This window comes from Danio rerio, chromosome 4 (assembly GCF_052040795.2).
Source record: "Danio rerio strain M-AB ecotype USA chromosome 4, GRCz13ab, whole genome shotgun sequence".
Taxonomy (NCBI): domain Eukaryota; kingdom Metazoa; phylum Chordata; class Actinopteri; order Cypriniformes; family Danionidae; genus Danio; species Danio rerio.
The window spans coordinates 36,314,924-36,338,952 of NC_141024.2; the positions used below are offsets into that span (position 1 = coordinate 36,314,924).

General features: G+C 41.9%; 1 protein-coding gene and 1 long non-coding RNA gene across 2 annotated transcripts in view; one reads left to right on the plus strand and one right to left on the minus strand.

The window, feature by feature from the left end:
- LOC147844838 (uncharacterized) overlaps positions 1–24,029 on the minus strand; it is a 172,344-nt gene that overhangs the window by 115,832 nt on the left and 32,483 nt on the right. The gene's annotated exons all lie outside the window — the stretch shown is intronic.
- Positions 3,305–15,780, plus strand: si:dkeyp-15a6.2. The gene is made up of 10 exons (NM_001423733.1): positions 3,305–3,323; positions 3,920–3,970; positions 5,069–5,173; positions 5,391–7,286; positions 8,152–8,325; positions 8,978–9,151; positions 9,265–9,438; positions 12,606–12,779; positions 14,534–14,580; positions 14,823–15,780. The coding sequence occupies exons 4-10, from the start codon at positions 5,488–5,490 to the stop codon at positions 15,359–15,361; spliced, it is 3,081 nt and encodes a 1,026-aa protein (NP_001410662.1). The 5' UTR covers positions 3,305–3,323; positions 3,920–3,970; positions 5,069–5,173; positions 5,391–5,487; the 3' UTR covers positions 15,362–15,780.

Consider the following 24,029-nt stretch of genomic DNA (forward strand, 5'->3'; position numbering starts at 1 on the left):
GCCGGGCTGGGACTGGCAGGGCGAGGAGCCTGGGTGGCGCCGGCAGGGCGAGGAGCCTGGGTGGCGCCGGCAGGGCGAGGAGCCTGGGTGGCGCCAGTAAAGCCAGGAGACGGACTAGAACTGACATTGTACTGCTCTCTGGGGCTGGAGCCGACACTGGCGGGCGCTCTGGGGCTGGAGCCGACACTGGCGGGCGCTCTGGGGCTGGAGCCGACACTGGCGGGCGCTCTGCTCTGGAGAATGCCAGTTTGTCAGCAGATAGTGGTCCTCCTCCCGTGGTCACTTGCTGTTTTTTTTATTAGCGGCAAGTTTTGTTTTTCACCGTCTCCTAACATCATTAAACAATTTTTGGCATTGTACAGCCCTTCTTTTGATGTCAAAAGACGAGGACACAGTTGCCGCTATCTCCTCCCAAGCCCTTTTTACCTCAGGGAGCTTTGGTGGGTTCCGGCTCATTTCGTAGATGATCTGCTTGTGCAATTTAACCTTGCGCTAATATATATATATATATATATATATATATATATATATATATATATATATATATATATATATATATATATATATTTATTTATCGTCACCTTAAAATTATAAGGTTCTATGTGACATTTTTTGTCAAAATTTAGTTATTGACATATTCTTGTTAAATGACAACTTATTTAAATTATGTGATGTGTTTTTATAAGTTTACATTTAAGACTTCTTATTTAAAAAACAAAAAAGGTGTATCTACAAAGTCGAACTCTAGCTTGGCTCTATATGGTTATTTCTGTGAGCCAATCAGCATTTTTAATGTATGCACGAGGACTAATCAGGATAAGTTTTCTTTGTCATTTCGCTAGACTGCTCCATTGACAGCGGGCAACACCAGGAAGACAAAATCACACAAAATCAGAGTCGGCTTAATAATGCCGCACCACACAAATTTGAGGCGTGTGAAAAGATAATGATTTAGAAGCATTTTTTGACATTGAGATTCATTCATTTTCTTTTCAGCTTAGTCTCTTTACTAATTTGGGGTCACTACAGCGGAATGAACCACCAACTTATCCAGCATATATTTTATGCAGCAGATGCCCTTCCAACTGCAACCCATCACTGGAAAACACCCATACACACTCAATCGCACACATACACTATGGCCAATTTTAGCTTACCCAATTCACCTGTACCGCATGTCTTTGGACTTGTGGGGGAAACCGAAGCACCCGGAGGAAACCTACAGCAAAACGGACAGTACATGCAAACTCCATACAGAAATGGCAACTGACCCAGCTGAGGCTTGAACCAACATTTTTCTTGCTGTAAGGCAATTGTGCTACCCACTGTGGCACCGCATCGCCGACATTGAGATGAAATGTTACATTTTATATTGTTGAAAAAGAGGTGAATATTAAAAAACGTATATATTAAATGTGAAATATATTTATTTGTTTACATATAGTCAGTGAAACACTTTTCAGTGTTTATTAAACTCAACTGGTCATCTTCTGTTTCTTTTAAAGTCTTAAAATTTGATATTAAGCCTTGAAGGGCAAATACTTAATTTAATTCATAAGTCATATAATTCAATAAATATAATTCAATAATTCTTATAAAGCATAAAATGTCATAAAAATTAACATATTAATTAGATAAAACTAACATCCGCACTGGAAAAAAAAATATTTTTCCCAGCCTTGTAAGCTCAATTTGAACAAGAACAAATATTCATCCTAAAACATGAAATAAATGTTATAGAAACGAAAATTTAACTTTCTCAAGCATCAACATATTGTAACAACAACAACTTATATTTCTTGATAAGTAATGCTTCAATGAATGATCTGGTAGAGAGAACCTTATAATTCCAAGCGGAAAATGACTTTTCAGAATGAGAAGGTTCTATCTGCGTTTACTTCACTTTGCAAGTGTAAGAGAACTTTGATCATTTGCATTCAGAGAACGCTTTGGGTCTCTGTCATGTTAAAGTATGAAAGAGATCTGTTACACACATGTTGTTTGCTATATGGAATGCAAAAACTTTGAAGCTCAATATCTCAAAATCATTCCGAATGCAAATAGAAACTTATAATTCTAAGGTGACGATCTGTGAACTCTTTTCCACCGATCTAAAGGTTTTAATGATTCCCTGATTTCAGTCATTTAGGATATTTAAGTTATCTGTATTTAATTTAAAATTCCCTTTTTACAATGATTTGTGTATAACTATGTATTCCCTTATGCTATTTTACTTTAAATATATAATGAAAAAAAAACAACTAAAAAATAAATGATTAAATTAAAGCTGCTAAGTTAGATATTTTTACTGATAATAATAAATCCTTTGTCACAACCAAGCCACGTCAACCCTGTCTTCCAGTGTCTGAGGGAAATTATATATATTTTATTCCTGAATTTTGAGAAATGATGACAAAAATAGTATCATGGTATAATCAAAACCTTTTATTAAAGCTAACCTGTTCTTGTCTTAGGACAATTTGGAAAAGCTTTTTGAACCATTTTAAATGCTGACTACTCTATATATACAATGCACAACATCAATAAATACACTGCCTTAAAAAATAAATATATATATATATATATATATATATATATATATATATATATATATATATATATATATATATATATATATAATAGCGAGTTTAGACTATTAAAATTAGAGTTTGAAAACACCTTCAGTAATAGAGAGATAATACATGTAAATTTGCAAACAATGAATAAAAGACAAACTACAACATTTGAACTGAATGTAATACTGTTTAATAGTTTTCTTGATTTTTCCTCTGTTTAAACATTATTCATTTGTGTGTGCTGTTTCTCTTCGCTTTGATCTTCAATTATTTTGTTCAGTTAGTTCAGTTTTGCTTTTGGTACTGACTAATCTATTGTATAAACACACTTATTGAATATTATTGAACAGCATCCTATAGAAATAATTATAATACAGCAGAGAGATCTGTATGAGGTGTACTCATTTATATAGAAATCTTTAATCTTATTTTTTAGGTTCAACATTGCAGTAAATATTCTCCAGAGACCTCTCAGATTTAATCTTAAATACCTTCTGTAAATATTCCTTCAACACACTCGTGCTCAGAGAAGCTGCACAGATATCTTCAGCTCCAGTGGTTTGTGTTGTCTTGAGGACACACCCACAGTCAGGAGAGTCTCATAAATATTCATGTAAGCATGACTCTGTGGAGCCAATAATATTTCAGGATATACCTGTAGATAACACAGGTGTGTTTTAGTGAAGTGAAAGAATCTAAGAGCTCAGATTGTGTTCCTGCTGCACAATAGAGTCTGTACTTCTGCATGTGAGTTTAACACTTCTACATTACGCTGATTTGTGGAGATGATGAAGGGTTTATATGTGTGAGTGTGATTTAAATGTCTGATACTGAAGATCAAATCCTCAAACACAGATTAAACACTGAGTCAAACACGCTCATTTAAACACTGTGTCTAAAATCTTTATTTTTAATCCCTTTAAAGTGTTTGTTCTCTTCTATATCAGACTGACTAATAGTGTCCAATAATTCAGCATTAAATATAACTCTAAACATTCAGAGCCACGACCTTCAAGTTAAACACGAAGAAAAGCTGCTAAAAAACAACAAGCTGACGATCCTTAAACAACACTGCATTTAACCTTTGACCATCAGAGTAACTCATTAACCAAATAGCCTCTTTAGTAGAGAGACATTTTATTACTCACTAAATCAACAATTGGCTGAACCTGAACTTCTCTTGATAAACTCTATATAACATGCATTTACCTTAAATCAAATGTAAAACACCTGGGACGTTAGATCAGGGGTTAACCAACTGCATTCATGTTAAGCACTATATATTTATATATATGTATGATTGTTTCCTGAAAGCTCTGCTAATGTCTGCATTGGTGTTTTAGCTGCAGTATGGCAGAGGAGCGAGTAAAGGACTCTCTCTCAGAGAAACACAGGTATTGACTCTTTTTTTACTCCATTATTTCAACACTTTCTCTGAAGAACAAAGACCAACAACAATGCTCTTATTTGTGTTGTTGTTGCCTGATCAAATGATGGACAAAGCTTCATTTTATAGCTTCAGCAAATGTGTTTAGATCATTCTAGATTACAGACAGCTTGATCTGGGGTCAATGGTGTGGTCTATTTTAGTCCCTCAAAATAGCCTTAACACACCTCCTTTATAGACCGCAATACCCATGAGTCCACAAAGTGGTGCAAACGCATGTGCTATTTTAACAACATGACATAAAACATAAAAATTACTGTTGTGCTGATCTGAAAAAAGCAACAAATCACACTGTACACCCCTTGCACCTTGTGATTTGTTTTATATTTACATAAAAGCTTGGTATAATAAACTTATCATATGTTTTTGTTATTCGTGATAGCTAGACCCACACGCAATCTGTGTGTGCAGAAATACGCAGGTTTTTAGCCCACCACTGAGTCTATTTATTTACAAGTGTTAATGTGTGTACATTTATATTATTCAGTTTATAAATTAATTTCAGTGTTATTATTGACTAATATAAAATGTTTTTTAATTATTTACAGTACAGTTTGTAAAGTCATATTTTCTGTCTTTTAGTAGATATATTATATGAGAGACTTGCTTTGTTTACCAAATATGAGGATTTAAATAAATGAGCATAGTAAACATTAAATAAAACTTTCAAAGTTTTTATTTTTATTTCATATATTAAGTTTTTAGTTAAGATACGATTATGATTTAGTTTATATATTTCGACACTTACATAAATCATTCTGCACAAATTCTGCTGCAGAATTAGCAAAAATGTAGGGAAAAAAAACGTGACGGGAGAATGCACTGAGCTGTGAGTAAACTCCACCTAAATATATTTAATATGAATATTGACTTCAATAAAAAACTTTAAACGCAGGAGACACACGTGGGAGTGTTGGACTGGGATTCACATATTCAGAGGAGTATAATAAATGATCTGATAGCTATATTGATCTGAAATTTTACTCATTTAAGATTTATCTTACACCTTGAGGTTGTGACGCTCCTTTTCCTCTAATGTGTGCAGTGTGAGATCAGGATCATGTGTGTCAAGCTCTGTGTCTCTGAAGAGTGACTGGTCAATGGGTGATCCACCAGACCTTAGAGAGAAAACACCATCATCTGCCCAAAGGTATTTAGTGTTGTACAGTATTGATCACACATGAACTATATTTCAGTATTCATCAGGACATTTTTATTATACTTAATATGTTTAAAAGAGTCTCTTTAATAAATTGTGTTCTATAATGTTGGCTTTCTTGGATGTCCCCCTTTTTAACATCCTTTTTGAGCCATGAGGCATAACCATGGGTTGTACTCGTTGATTCGGTGTGTTGTTGTTTCTGCAGTGTTGATGGAGATGATCATACTGGAGACCTGCAGCAGGATTTACTCCAGCCAGAACATGATGAACTTCAGAGAGTCAAAGAGCAGCACAAAACCAGCATGAAGAACAAGTATGAGAGATTATTTGAGGGAATCAACCATGGAGAGACTCAAACCCTCCTGAACAGGATCTACACACAGCTCTACATCATAGAAGGAGAGAGTGAAGGAGTGAATGAAGAACATGAGGTTTTACAGTTGGAGAAAAGAGCCAGAACAAAACCCTCACAGCACACTCTAGTCTACTGCAATGACATCTTTAAAGCCTCAGCTGGAGCAGGACATGAGGAGAAGATCAAGAAGGAGAAAGCCCAGATCAAGACTGTTCTCACTAAAGGCATCGCTGGAATCGGGAAAACCGTCTCTGTGCAGAAGTTCATTCTGGACTGGGCCGAGGGAAAAGACAATCAGGATGTAGATTTCATGTTTGTGCTTCCATTTCGAGAGCTGAACTTGATCAGAGATCATCAGTACAGTCTTCACAGCCTTCTGCTGGACTTTCATCCTGAACTTGAAAATCTGCAGCCCAAGATTTATGAGCAGTGTAGAGTTGTGTTCATCTTTGATGGTCTGGATGAAAGCAGAATCACACTGAACTTTTCAGATGAGGAGAAAGTTTGTGCTGTGACTGAATCTTCATCAGTGGCTGTGTTGATGTGGAGCCTCCTGAAAGGAGATCTGCTTCCCTCTGCTCTCATCTGGATCACCTCCAGACCAGCAGCAGCCCATCAGATCCCCTCCAGATACATCAAGCGTCTGACAGAAATTCAGGGATTCACTGAGCCTCAAAAGGAGGAATATTTCAGCAAGAGAATCAGCGACGAGCATCAAGCCAGCAGAATCATCTCCCACATCAGAAGAGCAAGAAGCCTCCAGATCATGTGCCACATACCCGTCTTCTGCTGGATCTCCTCCACTGTGCTTCAGAAGCTCCTGGAAGAAGATGTGAGTGCAGAAATCCCTCAAACTCTGACTGAGATGTACATCCACTTCCTGCTGATTCAGATCAACATGAGGAAGCAGAAGTATGAAGAGAGAGATCCAGAGAAACTCCTGCAGTCCAACAGAGGAGTAATCCTCAAACTTGCTGAAGTGGCTTTCAGACAGCTGATGAAGGGCAATGTGATGTTTTATGAGGAGGACCTGATTGAGAGCTGCATAGACGTCACTGACGCCTCCGTGTATTCTGGGATCTGCACTGAGATCTTCAAGGAGGAATCTGTGATTCATCAGAGGAAAGTCTACAGCTTCATCCATCTCAGCTTTCAGGAGTTTCTGGCTGCTTTCTTTGTGCTTTACTGCCATTTAACAGAGAACAGAGAACCGCTGAGGGTGATTTATGATGAAGAATATTCATATAATCAACATCTACAGTCCAGCTCTGAGAAGTCTCTGTATGATCTGCTCAGTTCAGCAGTAGTTAAAGCTGTCTGGAGTAGTAATGGTCATCTGGATCTGTTCCTGCGGTTCCTGCTGGGCGTCTCACTGGAGTCCAATCAGAGACTCTTCCAGGATCTGCTGACACACACAGAGGAGAGCTCAGAGAACATCAGGAGAATCACACAGTACATTAAAGACGAGATCAAGAGAGATGACGGTCTCTCAGCTGAAAGATCCATCAATCTGTTCCTCTGTCTGCTGGAGGTGAAAGATCAGACTCTGGCCAGAGAGATTCAGCAGTTTGTGAAATCAGACAAACACTCAGAGGAGAAACTCTCTCCTGCTCACTGCTCAACAATCTCCTACATGATTGAGATGTCAGAGGAGCCGCTGGATGAATTAGACTCTAATAAATTCAACACATCAGATGAGGGAAGACGGAGACTGATAGCAGCTGTGAGAAACTGCAGAAGAGCTCTGTGAGTATTCATTGATTGATCACAGAAGACACACATCAGTCTGCACTGAAGACTCAGATCAGTTTAGTGAATCACTGCCCTGCTTTAACAGAAAATCTTTAGCTGGCCATATCGTCCCCCTGTGAGATCGCTGATACACCATATTACTGCATGGGGACGCGGCCACTAACACTAAACTTCACACTGAGCTCAGTAAAATGCTCTCTGATTAGTTATTAATAATCTGTTCAATAATTCAGTACAGTCATATGAATGGGGAAATACAGGTTTAGTTTAATGTAGTTTCAATCAATAAAAAAATTAAAATATATTTCTAAATGAATTAAACAGGCTTGTTCTGAGGTATGAGGGTGGTATGAGGGCCCAATGTCCATAGGTGGGGGTTGCAGCCCAACACCATGGTACAACACCATGAGGTTGCCTGACTGCCATTAGGTACTGAGATGAGATCCTCAGACCCTTGTGAGACCATATACGGTCTGGTTGACCCTGGATTCCTCCTAATGCAAGACAATGCTGGACCTCATGTGTCTGGAGTGTGTCAGCAATTCCTGCAATTCACTACAGTTTTGAGTGTGACTCCTACTCCAGTCCTCCATGGGTTAATACATTTGATTTCCAGTGATCATGTCTGTGTGATTTTGTTGTCAGCACATTCAACTGTGTAAAGAACAAAGTATTTAATAAGAATATTGCAGTCATTCAGATCTAGGATGTGTTATTTTAGTGTTCCCTTTATTGTTTGAGCAGTATATATATATAGTTTATTTCCAGTGTTGCTTTTATCACTGTAGACTGGACTCATGAACACTCAACACTGCTCATTTCTTACTGCTGATTGTGTTGCTCTTTGTCCTCTACACAGACTACAGGGCTGTGAACTCACTGTTGAGTGCTGTGAGAGTTTGTCTTCAGCTCTACAATCCTCAAACTGTGTGCTGAGAGAGCTGGACCTGAGTATCAATGACCTGCAGGATTCAGGAGTGAAGCTTCTCTCTGATGGACTGAAGAGTCAACACTGTAAACTGGAGACACTGAGGTAAATGATTCTCCACTCAACAACATTAAAAGTGTTTTGATTGAGATGGAAATGTCCAGATATATTTAAGAGCATTAGTGGAGAAACTACAAAATGCTGCTTCTCATATGAAAGTTGCTCTTTTTCTTAATCAGTTCTGGAAATCAGTGTATTTTAATGATCATTTTATTTAATTACCTCTAAATCTTTATTTATATTTTATATTTTTAATGATCATATTTATAGTTTATTTTTAAATTGGTTTATTGGAAAGATATATTTAGGAATTTGTTAGATGTTTTGATCATTCTGACCAAAAAAAAAAAAAAAAAAATGAAACAAGAGATGCAATGTGGATGAGATCTGAGGAGGTTTCTGGACCCGGCAGCAGTTTTGTTAGGCTCTGATCATTTGTATTTTGCAGGTTCATAAATACATAAAGTCTCGTGGTCCTCTTATCTGAACTAAAATTTTGCATTTTTTTACATTAAACATGTTCAGGAATATATTAGATGACATTTAATATTCAGTTTTATTAAATAACAATAGTCAATAATTCTAACTGACACAAATTCCAATAGTTTTGTCATATTATTAACCTCATAGTTTGTTTTTACATCAGATGAATGACTGAAATCACACTGTTAATGTAATCTGTGTTCTTCTTTCTCAGATTGGTCATGTGTAATCTCACTGTTCAGTCCTGTGAGAGTTTGTCTTCAGCTCTACAATCCTCAAACTGTGTGCTGAGAGAGCTGGACCTGAGTAACAATGACTTGCAGGATTCAGGAGTGAAGAAGCTCTCTGATGGACTGAAGAGTCAACACTGTAAACTGGACACACTGAGGTCTGAGTTCAAACACCTGATTGATTGATTGATTGATTGATTGATTTTTTGTTTTGTTATATCAGACAGATCACATTAACAGTGTGTTTTTAGTAATGTGTGCTCTTTCTCAGACTGATGACATGTAAACTCACTGCCGATTCTTGTGAGAGTTTGTCTTCAGCTCTACAATCCTCAAACTGTGTGCTGAGAGAGCTGGACCTGAGTAACAATGACCTGCAGGATTCAGGAGTGAAGAAGCTCTCTGATGGACTGAAGACTGTGAACTGTAAACTGGAGACACTGAGGTAAATGATTCTCCACTCTACAATAACTACAGTCAGACTGTTTCATATTAGAGCTCTTCATGCTTGAACATGTTAACCCTGGGTGATACTAAACCCCAGATAACAGGAATTATGGTTTAACAGTGATTGTGTTTTACACTGCTCATACTATACCTGTAGTTAACCCTCAGGGGTCTGAGGTGATTTTGGGACCCCTGAGATGTTTCGACATGCCCTGACATCTGTTTTGTAGAAATAAATATTATGTGTGGTTAGTTGGTTTTAGAGAAACAAATGTAGCTGAAATACGAATCTAAAACCACACTGAATGTGCCTGAACAAGACTTTAGAGTAAGCAGTCTTGTAGACTAGAATATTTACTGCACAATTATGTGAAATTATTCTGTTCTCTCATTCAGAGAAAACATACTTGTTTTTGTCTACTTGTTGTATTACTGCTGTGTGACCATGTAAACACTCTGGGTGAACAATATACAGTGCTCAGCATATATAAGTACACCCCTCACTAATCTCTCTTTTACATTCATATTTTAATAGGAAGCTCTACAGTATTATATTTGTGCATATACAATAGATTAGCCAAATCTGGAGCTCATCTAACAAAATAACTCATGATAACGGTGTAAAAACAAGTACAACTAAATCTATGTGTTATAGAAAAATATTAAATACAAAATGTAAAAAGAGGAAAATTAACAATAAAACATTAAGCTGAAATTTAGTAGTTTTTTTGCAGTATTTACCCTGAATTTGATTGTATTATCTTTTAATTTCTGAATATGTTTGCTGACTAAAATATGATTGTCCTAAATAAATCTGTTTAATAAATGTGTCCTGTTTAAATGCAGCAGAATACACTGCCTATATTGACTGAGAAATGGAGGAAAGTCTTGGTTTTCAGAATGGGCTGTCCTCCATTATGCTGAGCGCTGTATGTGACTTATACAGCCGCACATATAGTATATATTTGAAATGGTGTAAAACGTGTTCTCCAAACTCTCTTGTGCATTAATCCAGCATTTAAAGGGTCACGAAACACCAAAACACATTTTTTGAGCTGTTGACAGTCGTATATATGTGTCCCACACTGCTAAAAACACTATTAGGACACCTATATTTCACTAAAAAGTGTAAATTGGTTGTTTTTGCGTTATTTCGAGCAAATTCGTACTTCCGGTTTGAAACGAATTTTTGAAGCTGCGTCACGGTCATGACATAATAGCGTGTATTCCAGCGTGCAGACTGGGCGTCTGTGCCAGAGTGAGTCTTATTACGTCTTACAGTGTGTTGCATTAATGCATGAGTAAGGCTTGGTTCAAACCAATCAGCGCGCTCTATTGTGCAACTTCATTAATATTCATTACTGTGTTTACACGACAGAGACGCCACGTTGTGTTGGCAAAACAAGCGTGAAGTGTTGCTTTTATAGTTTGCTGCTGTTAAGTTTTGTTTTCATTTTCTCTCTGTGAGAGCTCATTTGGATCACGTGTGGATTACAGTGTACGCGATGCTCGACAACAATAACTTACGTGTCTAAGGAGGATTATTGTTTACCTGAGAGCTGTTCTCATCGGCAATAGCTGAGATCCGGATTCGCTTGTAGTCTCCTCTTAATACAGACGCAGCTCTAGTTGCTGGTGATTGTCCTTTCTCTACAGATTTGGTAAGTAAGCGACCAGTGCTCTTTGTTTATTCAGTTTGTTCGTATCGAACTAAGTTAACTATTGCACCGAGTGTAAACATGTTAGCACCACAACCAAACTTTAACCTCGTGTAGGGTTTTTACCGCATTTTGTGACCGGAATAACACACGCGGCTTTCTGACACTACCTGCCGTGTGCATCTAAGTTTCTGGAAAATGCTGAGGTTTTTTTCTCTCATTCGCCGTGCGGTATCAAACATTGCATGAAAAATACACGCTTACAGCAGTTCCTCAAATCAAATATCTCGTTTGTTGCGAGGGGCATGAATGAATTCTCTGAATGAAAGAGCCAAACTGCAGTTAAAGTCCAACATTTAATAATTTGGCAAATAATTCGACTACAGATGTCCATGTAGGTTAAACACCATCACTTTCTCCTGTGTGTGTATTTTGACTGAAACTCGCGCGTGCCCAAATAGACACTCCCACACCCTCCCACTTTAGTTCCTCCGACACTCCCCCCTAAACAGAGCTAGACACGTCCACTTTTCTGACTTTTTCCAAAGTAGAGGTGTGAAAACACCCTGCTGAAACGAGGGGGTTTCATGGCCCATTTAAATTTGATATTCTTGAAGTATGTGAAAAATACTCAGATGCTTTGTCATGTTGCAGTCTTAGTTCACTGTTTAAAAACTTTACCAGGTTGTGTCTGTCTGTGGATGTCGACATTCAACATTTCTGTGTGAAAGTGAAGCAAGAACACAAATAAACATTATACCAGTGTTAATCCTGTTTCAGAGCAGAACAGTGGATCTGGAGGTGTGAAAGCAGCAGAGTTAAACGCTAAAGTCAAGCTGTTTTGTGTCCTGCTGAAGGTTTGAGCTGCTCTCATATTTGTGCAGTTTCAGTTTCTTGAAAACAAATAAAAGTCTCATGATAAAGTGTGTGAAATAATCCTGATTACTCGCTCATCTAAAACAATATCTGGTAAAGGCTGAAAGAGAAGGAGAGTCAGCAGTCATGAATATTGATCAGGTGTTTCTCTCCTGACAGAATAAAAGTCCCCTAATGGACCATCAGTGTGAATGTGACTGTGGGTCAGGTGATGAACACATGAAGAGAGCGAGTTTGTGTTTGTCTGAGCTCATTTTGTTTTAGTCCACAACAGAATCACAATATAAATGATGAAATCAGCTCATTTCCTGTTGTGTTTTATACATGACTTTAAGATGATCTTCTGAGCTCAAGTGTGTCTTCTTCCTCCTCACAGCAGACTTTACAGCTTGATGTGGTGTATTATGAACAATGTCTTTGCTCTGTACACTTCTACAGATGATGTCAAGTCCTTGTTGAGTGTGTGAGTGTGTTTGCTGATGCGAGAGCTCGATCAATAAGGAGAGCTAATCAGGATGTGTGTGTTCATCACTGCTGTTGACATGAGCAGAAACAGCAGTCAGCATCTTCACAACACAAAGAGATGTGTGATTGTCCATCTGTGTGATGTGGACTATTGCTGTGTTTGTAGATTGTCTGGCTGTATGGTGACAGAGGAAGGCTGTGGTTTTCTGTCTTCAGCTCTGACTTCAAACCCCTCACACCTGAGAGAGCTGGATCTGAGCTACAATCATCCAGGAGATTCTGGAGTCAAGCTGCTCTCTGAACAACTGGAGGATCCAAACTACACACTGGACAAACTCAAGTATGTGGAACATCACTGGCCTTGTGCTTTTACCAATGACTGTAAAAAATATGAACGAAGCGACAGCCCCTTTTCCCATTGAACGCCTTGAGGGCAAAACGCCTGCTTGACGGACACAAACTGTCGCAAAAGACTGCTGAAATTGGAGCCTTGACATGCGCAGAAGGACTGTCTAATAGAGCCAGAGGAGGAGCCGCGAAAATGAGCTGAGTCGAGCTTCCAACCAAACGCTTTATGTAAAATCAACCTACTCGCAGCGTCGCGGGCTGATTCCGGCTCGCATGCGGCAGCGCCGGCTCGCTTGGCCGCCGCATCTGGCTCGATTGACTCGGGCTGGAATCGGGCAGTGAGTCCAGGCATCCGGAGTAGGTCCAGCAGAGGTAGTCAGTCTGAGCTCTGAGGGGTAAGTGTCCGGCAGGCGAGAATCTAGCCGAACTGGCCCGAGTGTATTTTGCCATCTGAGTGGCTAGGCGTGTATCAGCAAACTAATAAAGCCCGAAAAAAGCCCTGACCTTAGCGAATAAACAGTTTTCCACCAGGATCATGTATGTCAGAAACTTTACTGCTGAACTCTTTTTGTCATGGTAAAATAACGCAGAAATCGAATAAAAACACTTTAGTCTCCTGCGGAAGCTCAGACGCGCTGCTTTGAGAAACTGTCAATCACAGCTGTCAATCACGATGACACGCCCAGCATTAAATTACTGCTAAAAACAAACTGTTTACAAAAATGAGGATCTGCACCTATTTCAGCACAATAATCAGTGCCTTTATCGACCAGAACCATCTTTCGGGACATTTTATTGCAAGTGTAATTAATTTTTTTATTTGGGCTCAAGTCTCCTTCATTAACACAGAGGAGGCGGGCTTTATAACTTGTACTGCAGCCAGCCCCCAGGGGGCGATCCAACGGCCGAGACCTTCACTCAAACGCAGGCTTGCGGCACACTTGGCTTTTACACTGAATGGCTTTAAAAAGACACTAGAAAGCTCTTTTGTGATCAGCTTCAATTTTCTGTGAGGGTTATGGGGTGAGGTCAGACAGAAGATACAGCTTGTAGAGTATTAAAGTCATGTCTACGAAGAGCAAATCATTGAGTGTGAAATGAATCTCCTCTGTAAATGTTGGAGTGTATTGGCTCAGTTACAGTGACATTAAGCGGGACACACTGTACAGTTTCAGCATTTGAGCTGAGCAGAGAAACTTCTTCCTCCATTTCTGCTGAAGAATCCTACAATATCAGGTCAGGAATAGGGTTGGGGATTGAAGATGGATTCAGATTCTGGAATCAGACACTTGGATTAATGTTCAGACACTTGTTCTAAAATCAACATCTGGATTCCTCTTCTCTGTGCACACATGTGTATTTTTCACTTGCTAATCTGTCAGGAACTTGGGCGCTGGCGAGCAGCTTTAATAATCTGAACATAGTTTAGAGATGGACTGCAACATGTGCTCAAAGGCTGCATGTGCTGAAGAACGATGGCAAAGCTAAGTGTGATCACTGTAATAAATGAATGTTGCAGCAGGGTGTCTCCATCAACATGAGCAGTATCTGCGCTCGCTTCACCAACAGCAGAGGAAAAGAACGCACTGTGTTACATTCATTGTGCATCCCGGCTCAACCAACAAGTGTTGTGTGTTTTAGCTCAAGAGTTTGGAGCGTGTAGCTGAGCAGCTCAGTGCTAGCTTTAGCTTATTAGCTGAGGGGGAAACTAAACAGCTCATTCTCTCCATCTGTGTGTGTTTACAGTCTGGATCATGGAGGACACACGAGGATTACAGCAGGACTGCACAAATGTAGGACTACACACACACACACAGACAGACACTCTCTCTCACACACATGCATATACACATAAACACACACACGCACGTACGTACGCACACACACGTACATTCACGTGCACACACACTCACACACACACACACTCCCTCTCTCACACACACACAAACACAGACAGATACGCACACAAGCACACCCAAACACACACACAAGCACACACAGCTGTGGTTATAAATGTGTGTGTTCTTGTGTTCAGATGTCTGTTTCCTCACTCTGGATCCAAACACAGCAAACACTGAACTCATTCTGTCTGAGGAGAACAGAGAGGTGAAGTGTGTGAGAGAGGATCAGCCGTATCCTGATCATCCAGACAGATTTAATTATTATACTCAGGTGTTGTGCAGAGAGAGTGTGTGTGGACGCTGTTACTGGGAGATTGACTGGAGTGGACATGATGGTGTGGATATATCAGTGTCATATAAGAGCATCAGGAGGAAGGGAAGAGGTGCTGAGTGTGAGTTTGGATGTAATGCTCAGTCCTGGAGTTTGAGCTGCTCTTCCTCCAGAGTCAAATTCAGACACAATAACACACACACTGATCTCCCAGTGGAGGCGCTCAGCAGGAGAATAGGAGTGTTTGTGGATGACAGTGCAGGAACTTTGAGCTTTTACAACATCTATAGAGACACAATGAGCCTCATCCACTCAGTCCAGACCACATTCACTGAGCCGCTCTGCCCTGGGTTTGGGTTTGGGGTTGGTATTTATACTGGATCATCAGTGAAACTGATCTAAAGACTGAGCAGAATCCTCTGCAGGAGCAGTCATCATGATGTGTGGGTGTGTTTGAGAGAGAAAGTGTGTAGGTGTGAGTGAAAGCGAAAGCGTGTGTTTGTGTGTGTCTGTGTGTGTAAGAGAGAGAGTGTGTTTGTGTGTGTGAGAGTGTGGGTGTATGTGCGAGTATGTATGTGTGTGTGTGTGTATGTGCGTGTGTGTGTATGTGCGTGTATGCACGTTTACTGCTGTATGTGTGCACGTGTTCACTGCTGTGTGTGTGTGTGCGCGCATGTGTGTGCGCATGTGTGTGTCTTTCTGTGTGTGTGTGTTTTGTATGTGTGCGCGTGTGTGTGTGCATATGTGTGTGTGTGTCACTCTCTCTCTTTCTCTCTCTGTGTGTGCGTGTGTCTCTTTCTGTGTGTGTGTGTGTGTGTGTGAGAGAGAGAGACTTTTGACTTTTCACAACACCTTTAATGAACATTAAAATTTTTTGAATACACCATCCAAAAAATTTAAAATTATTGTATATTTTTTACATAAATACATATTTTTTTAAAACATACAAACATTTACCAATTAAACACCAATTTTCCTGAATCACACACAGTCACCAAAACACCTCCAATACCCCATTTCCATTCAAAATACAGAATATTATTGACATGTTTGTAATATGTATATTTAATCACCACTCGCGACTCTACTAAGGATTTAAACAGAGGAATTATGTTTACATTTTCACCAGAATTTTTACATTGATGAGATTTTAGGATCACAAGCTTAGCTTGTCCAATTAAGAAATTGATAAGTGTGCATTTTTGCTGACAAGATTTCTTGTATCTGCAACCAAAAATGAATAGACTATTTAAAAAAATAAAGCCTAATCTTGCTGTCACCGACTCGGTCCCAGTCATTCCCCTCGCTGACCAGCAGAGGCCACCATCTCCGGACTTCTAACCATTACGTCATCCTTTCACTCTGACTCCAGCACACCTGTTCTCCATTCCACTAATGACCCACGTACCACATATAAGCAGCTCTCACTCACACCTCAGTGCGAAGTCTTGTTTAGCCCCGGCCAGCATTTCTGAGCGTTCTATCCTGCCTGATCTCCCGTTTACTACTACAGCCCGTTTCACGACTCTGCTCTGTCTTCTGCCTGCCCACGACCAAAGCCTGTTTCCTCGGACTCTGATTCTCGCCGCCTGCCCCTGACTATAGCCTGTTACACGGACTCTGAATCACGCTGCCTGCCTCTGACCCAAGCCTGGTAATTACACTGTGTCTGTCATCTGCTACTTCCCCTTTGATGTGTATGTTGTATGTCCGCACAGCCGTGCGAGTTGTTGATGTTTAAGTGTGACTTAATAAATACTGCAAAATGGATCCCTCTGTGTCAGTCTCCCCGTTACACTTGCAATCATATTCTCTAAAAGTTCAAGCAATGGTTTAAGCCTGACACATTCACAGAACATATGGAGGACATTGTCGAGAGTGTTACAAAAAGGACATGCTGGTTGAACAGTCTCATTAATCTTGGACACAAAAGAATTTGAGGCTATAATACAATGTAGTATTCTCCACTGAATGTCCCCACATCTTTTGGAGGTAGGAGGCTTGTAAAGATGGATGGATATCAGTGGAAACAGAAAGCCAAGATCTCCTTTTAGTGTCTGGTCTTTGCAACAGCAGACCCAATTGTGAAATTTTCACACACATGTGGTATAAAACCTTTTTCTCAATGCAATTAAAATCCAATGCACCATACCCTTTCAGCAATTTTGTCTGGTTATTCTCATCAGATTCCCAATCTTAAAAAATAACTTTAAGTACAGGAAAAGACTGAGGCATAAATCCACTCCGTATAACATTATTAATGAAATCAGTAAAACTATGTGGAAAAGCTGCTTTAACATTCTTCATTAGACCTTCTATGATTCTTAATGAGTTTATCCCAGTTTGACTGGCAATTATATGTGCAGGTTTCCATTGGCCACCATTTAAATCAATCAGATCGATGACTTTTGTTTAGCCAGCATTCATACTTTTAGTAATTAAGGAGGATGGCACATTGTCTAACCGAAAAAGTGGATTAAAGAAAAGAGGCTCTAACACACCATAATGATCATCTTCATTTCTCAAAATTTCAAAACAACTCCAAAACTTAATCAATCCCAAATAAAACCTAAAAGGCAATGACTGCACTTTCTCCAAGAAATTCTTCTGCATTAAAAACAACTGTTTTTCTAAACCGAACCCACCAATTTTCCTCAGTATATATGACCCAAATACAACCCAAGGCGCAGGTTCAGAGTTGTACAAAAGCTTTGGTAACACTTTATTTTGATGGTCCCCCTTTAGATAGTCTGTTGACCATAAGTTACTTTTCAAGTTCTTATCTGTTTACTCTCATCTGGGTAGTATCTGTAGATTGTCTTTTAAATGTTTCTAGGCAATCATTACAATGTCTACAACATGTAAACATTTATTAAACTTTGGGTAAGTTAAGTGTCACCAATATAGGTATGGTCAACAATGTATCAGTAGATGTGTAACAAATCTTCAACAGATGTTCAACAGAGTATCAGTAGATAAGCAACAAATCCTCAGCATTAAGGTTCTAGATGTTCAACAGTGTATCAGTAAATATGTACCAAATCTTCAACAAATGTTCAACAAAGTATCAGTAGATATGCAACAAATCCTCAACATTTATTAAACTTTTGATAAGTTACGTGCTACCAAATTAGGTTGTAGTGTATTACAGTGTATTAGTAGATATGCAACAAATCTTCAACAAGTTTTCAGTACATTTACCATCAAGATTTTTTGTTGTTGTCAGTGTCTGCATGTAGTTGTTAATCAGTTTATGAATAGACCTTCAGTAAACATACAGATGCCTATAAGTAGCAACGCAACATAATTTAAAATGAACTTTAAACAAATATAAAGTTAGGGTTAGGTACAAATTTCATACATGTATTTGCTAACGTGTTCAACTAACTATTCGTTGCATTTAACCTAACTTTCAGTAGACAGTTAGTTTACTTTAAGTTACATTTATCTGCTCATCTGTTGTCACACTAGGACCATCAAAATGAAGTGAAAACCTAAGAAATGTGTTGAATGGCTGTAAGGAGCCAACATCACAGACAGCATGTTTACTATTCTGTAAATGTTCAGCAGATAGTCAACAGACAGGTAGTAGCAACACTGGTGCAAGTATTTGAAGACAGACACAACAGTACAACACATACAAAAACATGAAATAAATACCAGAGTCATTAGTTCCTTCATTGCTTTTAATGTATTGCTGTCAAAAATTTCAATAAATACAACTGAACATTAAATGGCTCTTGCTCGCTCTCTCTTTATATATATATATATATATATATATATATATATATATATATATATATATATATATATATATATATATATACAACAATTCTGTCTGGTTCTCAAATCTGATTGGCTGATAGCCGTGATATATTTAAGTAATATCAGCACCCGTACAGCCTCTTTACCCTTTGTGTATTACTCCGCCCACATACAGCCAGCAGAAAGCAGACACTACAGATCTAAAGTTTAAAAGATGCTTGCTCAGCTGTTTAACTGTCAGCTTATGATTTGAATCCAATGCGGAAGAAAGTAGTTCCTCATACTAAAGGGTTTTTGAGACTCTCCATGTTTGATTTAATTTTTATATCCACAATTATGCCATCAAACTGTTGTATAAACGCAATATCACACTCGTAGCACTGCGATATGGCTGTATATCGGCACTAGTGGGGACACTAACGCACGCCTCCCACCAGTGCTGATATACAGCCATATCGCACTGCTACTCGTGTGATATTGCTCATATATATATATATATATATATATATATATATATATATATATATATATATATACACACACACACACACACACACACACAGTTGAAATAAAGTCAGAATTATTAGCCCCCTTTTGATTTTTTTTCTTTTTTAAATATTTCCCAAATGATGTTTAACAGAGCAAGGAAATTTTCACAGTATGTCTGATAATATTTTTTCTTATGGAAAAAGTCTTATTTGTTTTATTTCGGCTAGAATTAAAGCAGTTTTAATTTTTTTAAATCATTTTTGGGACAAGATTGTTAGCCCCTTTAAGCTATTTTTTTCTGATTGTCTGCAGAACAAACCATTGATATACAATAACTTGCCTAAGTACCCTAACCTGCCTAGTTCACCTTATTAACCTAGTTAAGCCTTTAAATGTCACTTTAAGCTGTATAGAAGTGTCTTGAAAAATATCAAGTAAAATATTATTTACTGTCATCATGGCAAATAATAAATAAATCAGTTATTAGAAATAGGTTTTTAAAACTATTAGGCTTAGAAATGTGCTGAAACAATCTTCCCTCTATTAAACAGAAATTGGGGAAAAATAAACGGGTGCTAATAATTCAGGGGGGCTAACAATTCTGACTTCAACTATATATATATATATATATATATATATATATATATATATATATATATATATATATATATATATATATATATATAAAGAGAGAGAGAGAGAGAGTTGAAGTCTGAATTATTAGGCCCCGTTTATTTTTTTCCACAATTTCTGTTTAATGGAGAGAAGATTTTATCAACACATTTCTTAACAAAATAGATTTAATAACTCTATTTATCTTTCCCATGATGACAGTACATAATATTTTACTAGATATTTTTCAAGACACTTCTATACAGCTTAAAGTGACATTTAAAAGCTGAACTAGGTTAATTAGGGTTACTAGGCAGGTTAGGGTAATTAGGCAAGTAATTGTGTAACGATGGTTCCCCTTCGGTTGGGGAACTTCAGTGCCACAAGTGGATGAAGTAGGATGAGAGTATTGAACGGGCCAATGAATGAAATTATAAGCACACCTGAAGCCAGCAGACGCTATCCTTTTCGCTTCAGATCCTTTCTGAGTGAGTCGATGAGGGTTCCTCTTGCTGATCAGCACTTCAGAGCGAACGAGTGTGTCTCCCGGTCCAGAGTGGGTCTTCGCGGTGGCAGACGGTCGAGCTGGGTTTCTCCCTTGCCTGCGGTTCTTTGGGTCCGGTCCTCCAGAGCGGTGCGTATTGTTGCAACTTTCCTAAAAGAGCAATACAGTCGTGCAGCACGTCCTTTTCAGGATGGCGCTCCGACTGTGCGTTTCTGGATGCGGGGGTTTCCTGGCTCCGGATGATGGACACGATCACTGCATTGCATGTTTGGGGGTCCAGCATGTTAATGCGGAGCTCGCGGGCGGTTCATATCGTCATTGCGATGCCATGACCGTTGCACAGCTAAGATCGTGGCTAACTTTTGCAAGAGAGCGAGCCACCCCAGCTGCCTTCTGTTCTAAAAAAGCAGCGGGCGCTCGGGCAGATCTGAGGGTTTCAGCGGGAGATAATCCGCCATGTCAGCCGTGCTTTCCCGGGCTGCTTCGGCCGTGGGGTTGGAGATGGTTTATCCCCCAGCTCCGCAGCCGGACCGACTAGATGGGTGCTACGTAGAGGACCAGAAGGCCGAAGCCTTCGAAGCCTCTCGTCCCCTTCTTCCCGGAAGTGCACAGTAGGCTCACGCAGTCTTGGAGGGCACCTTTCTCTGCCCGTGCTGCGTGTGCCTCCGCCCTCACCGCCCTTGACGGCGGAGCTGCCAGGGGGTATGAGGCGATCCAGTCAGTGGAGCGCGCTATCGCGGTCAATCTTTGTCCGCGCGGCGCCTCTACAGGGCGGGGTTTGCCCCGCCTCCCGTCCAAAGCCTGTAGGTTGTCTGCCTCCCTCGGAGCCAGAGCTTATAAGGCTGCGGGCCAGGCTGCTTCTGCTTTGCACGCGATGGCCACCTACCAGCGCTACCAAGCGCAGGCGCTGGCCGAGCTGCACGAGGGCGGGTCCAACCCAAGCTTATTACATGAGCTGCGCACCGCGACCGACTATGCTCTTCGGACTACTAAGTCCGCCGCGTGTGTGCTGGGGAGGACGATGTCCACACTTGTGGTTCAGGAACGCCACCTCTGGCTAAACCTGGCCGATATGCGCGATGTTGACAAAGTTCGCTTTCTTGACTCGCCCATATCCCAGGCTGGCCTGTTCGGCGACACCGTCGGTGAATTCACCCAGGGATTCAAGGCGGTGAAAGAGCAGTCGGATGCGATGGGCCCGCCGAGCCATCCACCTCCACTGTTCCTCGCCGAGGGCGCCCGCCAACGAGTGCTGCCCCGCCCCCGCCTGCGCCTCTGGCCAAGCGGGCGCGGCGTACACCTCGAAAGCAGGCAGCCCCTCCTGCCCAGGGCGCCGTTAAGTCCGGTAAACGGACCGCGAAGCGTCCCTGAGACAGGCCATCCGGAGAAGAGGAAATTTGCTCTTTCCCCGCTGGAGGGCGGAGCCCCGATAACAACGGTACTTTTCAGTGCCACCAAAACATCAGTAAAAGAGCACTTTTTCCCTTCCCCGGATGTGACTGCACGAGTTCTGCCAGTCCGGGACGCGCTGCCTTCCGGCTCGCAGACTCTACGTGCTTCGCCAGTGGCTCACGAGCGCTGGGGGGACGGTCTCCCTTCCCTCAGCCCTCCAGCCCCCTCTCCGGAGTCAGGGTGCGGAGCCAGAGCGAATCGCTCTCCTCCAGCTCTTCCACGGGACCCTCGTGCTTCCCGGATCAGCACACCCACTCCGCGCTGCCCCACCGCATGTACGTCAGCGATTGTAGCGATGACTCCATTAGCGAGGGCTCTGCCTGCCTGGTTAGCGCGGGCCAGCCCCTCTCGGTGGCTCATACGCACAATCAGACTCGGTTACGCGATTCAGTTCGCGAAACGGCCCCCCAAGTTTACGGGCGTGTATTTCTCCAGGGTCAACCCCCTGTCCGCCCCTGTCTTGCGAGAGGAGATTGCTGCCCTCCTGGCGAAGGGTGCAATCGAGCCGGTTCCTCCAGCCGAGATGGAGAGTGGGTTTTACAGCCCATACTTCATCGTACCCAAAAAGAGCGGTGGGTCACGGCCAATCCGAGATCTGCACGTTTTGAACCACTGTCTGCACAGGCTGCCGTTCAGAATGCTCACGCAGAGGCGCATTCTCCAATGCGTTCGTCCTCAGGATTGGTTTGCAGCCATAGACCTGAAGGACGCGTATTTCCATGTCTCCATTCTTCCACGCCACCGCCAATTTCTGCGGTTTGCGTTCGTGGGTCGAGCGTGGCAGTACAAGGTCCTCCCCTCGGGCTCTCTCTGTCTCCGCGGGTCTTCACCAAACTCGCGGAGGGTGCCCTAGCGCCCCTTCGGCTCGCGGGCATTCGCATACTCAATTATCTCGACGACTGGCTGATTTTAGCCCACTCGCGGGAGCAATTGATTATGCACAGGGACAAGGTGCTTCGGCATCTCCGCCTACTGGGGCTTCAGGTCAACCGAGAAAAGAGCAAACTCGCCCCCGTGCAGAGGATTTCTTTTCTCGGGATGGAGCTGGACTCGATCACCATGGTAGCGCACCTCTCCGAGGAACGCGCTCGCCTGTTGCTGAACTGTCTGAGGGAGCTTGACAGCAAACTAGTGGTCCCACTGAAGTTCTTTCAGAGTCTCCTGGGGCATATGGCATCCGCAGCCGCCGTCACGCCGCTCGGGTTGCTCCATATGAGACTTCAGCACTGGCTTCATGATCGGGTCCCCAGACGCGCATGGCACGCGGGCACACACCGGGTCTCGGTTACTGCGCTGTGTCGCCGCGCCCTCAGCCCTTGGAACGACCCCTCGTTCCTACAGGCCGGTGTGCCTCTAGGACAGGCGTCCAGCCATGTTGTCGTTTCAACAGACGCTTCCAACACGGGTTGGGGGGCCGTGTGTCGCGGGCATGCGGCTGCTGGCCTGTGGAAGGGTGCCCAGCTGCATTGGCATATCAATCGCCTAGAGCTGTTGGCAGTGTTCCTCGCTCTCCACCGCTTTTTACCGGTGCTGGAGCGGCAACACGTGCTGGTCAGGACGGACAGTATGGCGGCGGCGGCATATATCAACCGCATGGGGGGTATGCGCTCTCGCCGCATGTCTCAGCTCGCCCGCCGTCTGCTCCTCTGGAGTCACCCGCGGCTGAAATCGCTGCGCGCCATTCACGTTCCAGGCACGCTCAATCGTGCAGCCGATGCGCTCTCAAGACAGCTGTTACGCCCTGGAGAATGGAGACTCCACCCCGAGTCTGTTCAGCTGATATGGGCGCGATTCGGGGAAGACCACATTGATCTGTTTGCTTCCCCCGAGAACGCTCACTGCCAGTTGTTTTTTTCCCTGACCGAGGGCTCTCTCGTCACGGATGCACTGGCCCACAGCTGGCCTCGGGGCATGCGCAAGTATGCGTTTCCCCCAGTGAGCCTGCTCGCGCAGTTTCTGTGCAAGGTCAGGGAGGACGAGGAACAGGTTCTGCTAGTTGCGGCCCTTTGGCCCAACCGGACCTGGATATCAGAGCTCTCACTCCTCGCGACGGCCCTCCCCTGGCGGATCCCTTTGAGAGAGGACCTACTCTCTCAGGGACAGGGCACCATCTGGCACCCTCGCCCCGATCTTTGGAACCTCCACGTGTGGTCCCTAGACGCGAGGAAAACTTAGGTAACCTACCGACTGCGGTGGTTAATACCATCACTCAGGCTAGAGCCCCCTCCACGAGGTGCGCCTACGCCC

Excerpts from the sequence above, each read along its gene's own strand:
- si:dkeyp-15a6.2 (NM_001423733.1), top strand. The coding sequence starts at position 5,488 with ATGAAGAACAAGTATGAGAGATTATTTGAGGGAATCAACCATGGAGAG. Across the intron at positions 7,287-8,151 it reads AGAAACTGCAGAAGAGCTCT|ACTACAGGGCTGTGAACTCA; the intron begins GTGAGTATTCAT and ends TCCTCTACACAG. Across the intron at positions 8,326-8,977 it reads TGTAAACTGGAGACACTGAG|ATTGGTCATGTGTAATCTCA; the intron begins GTAAATGATTCT and ends CTTCTTTCTCAG.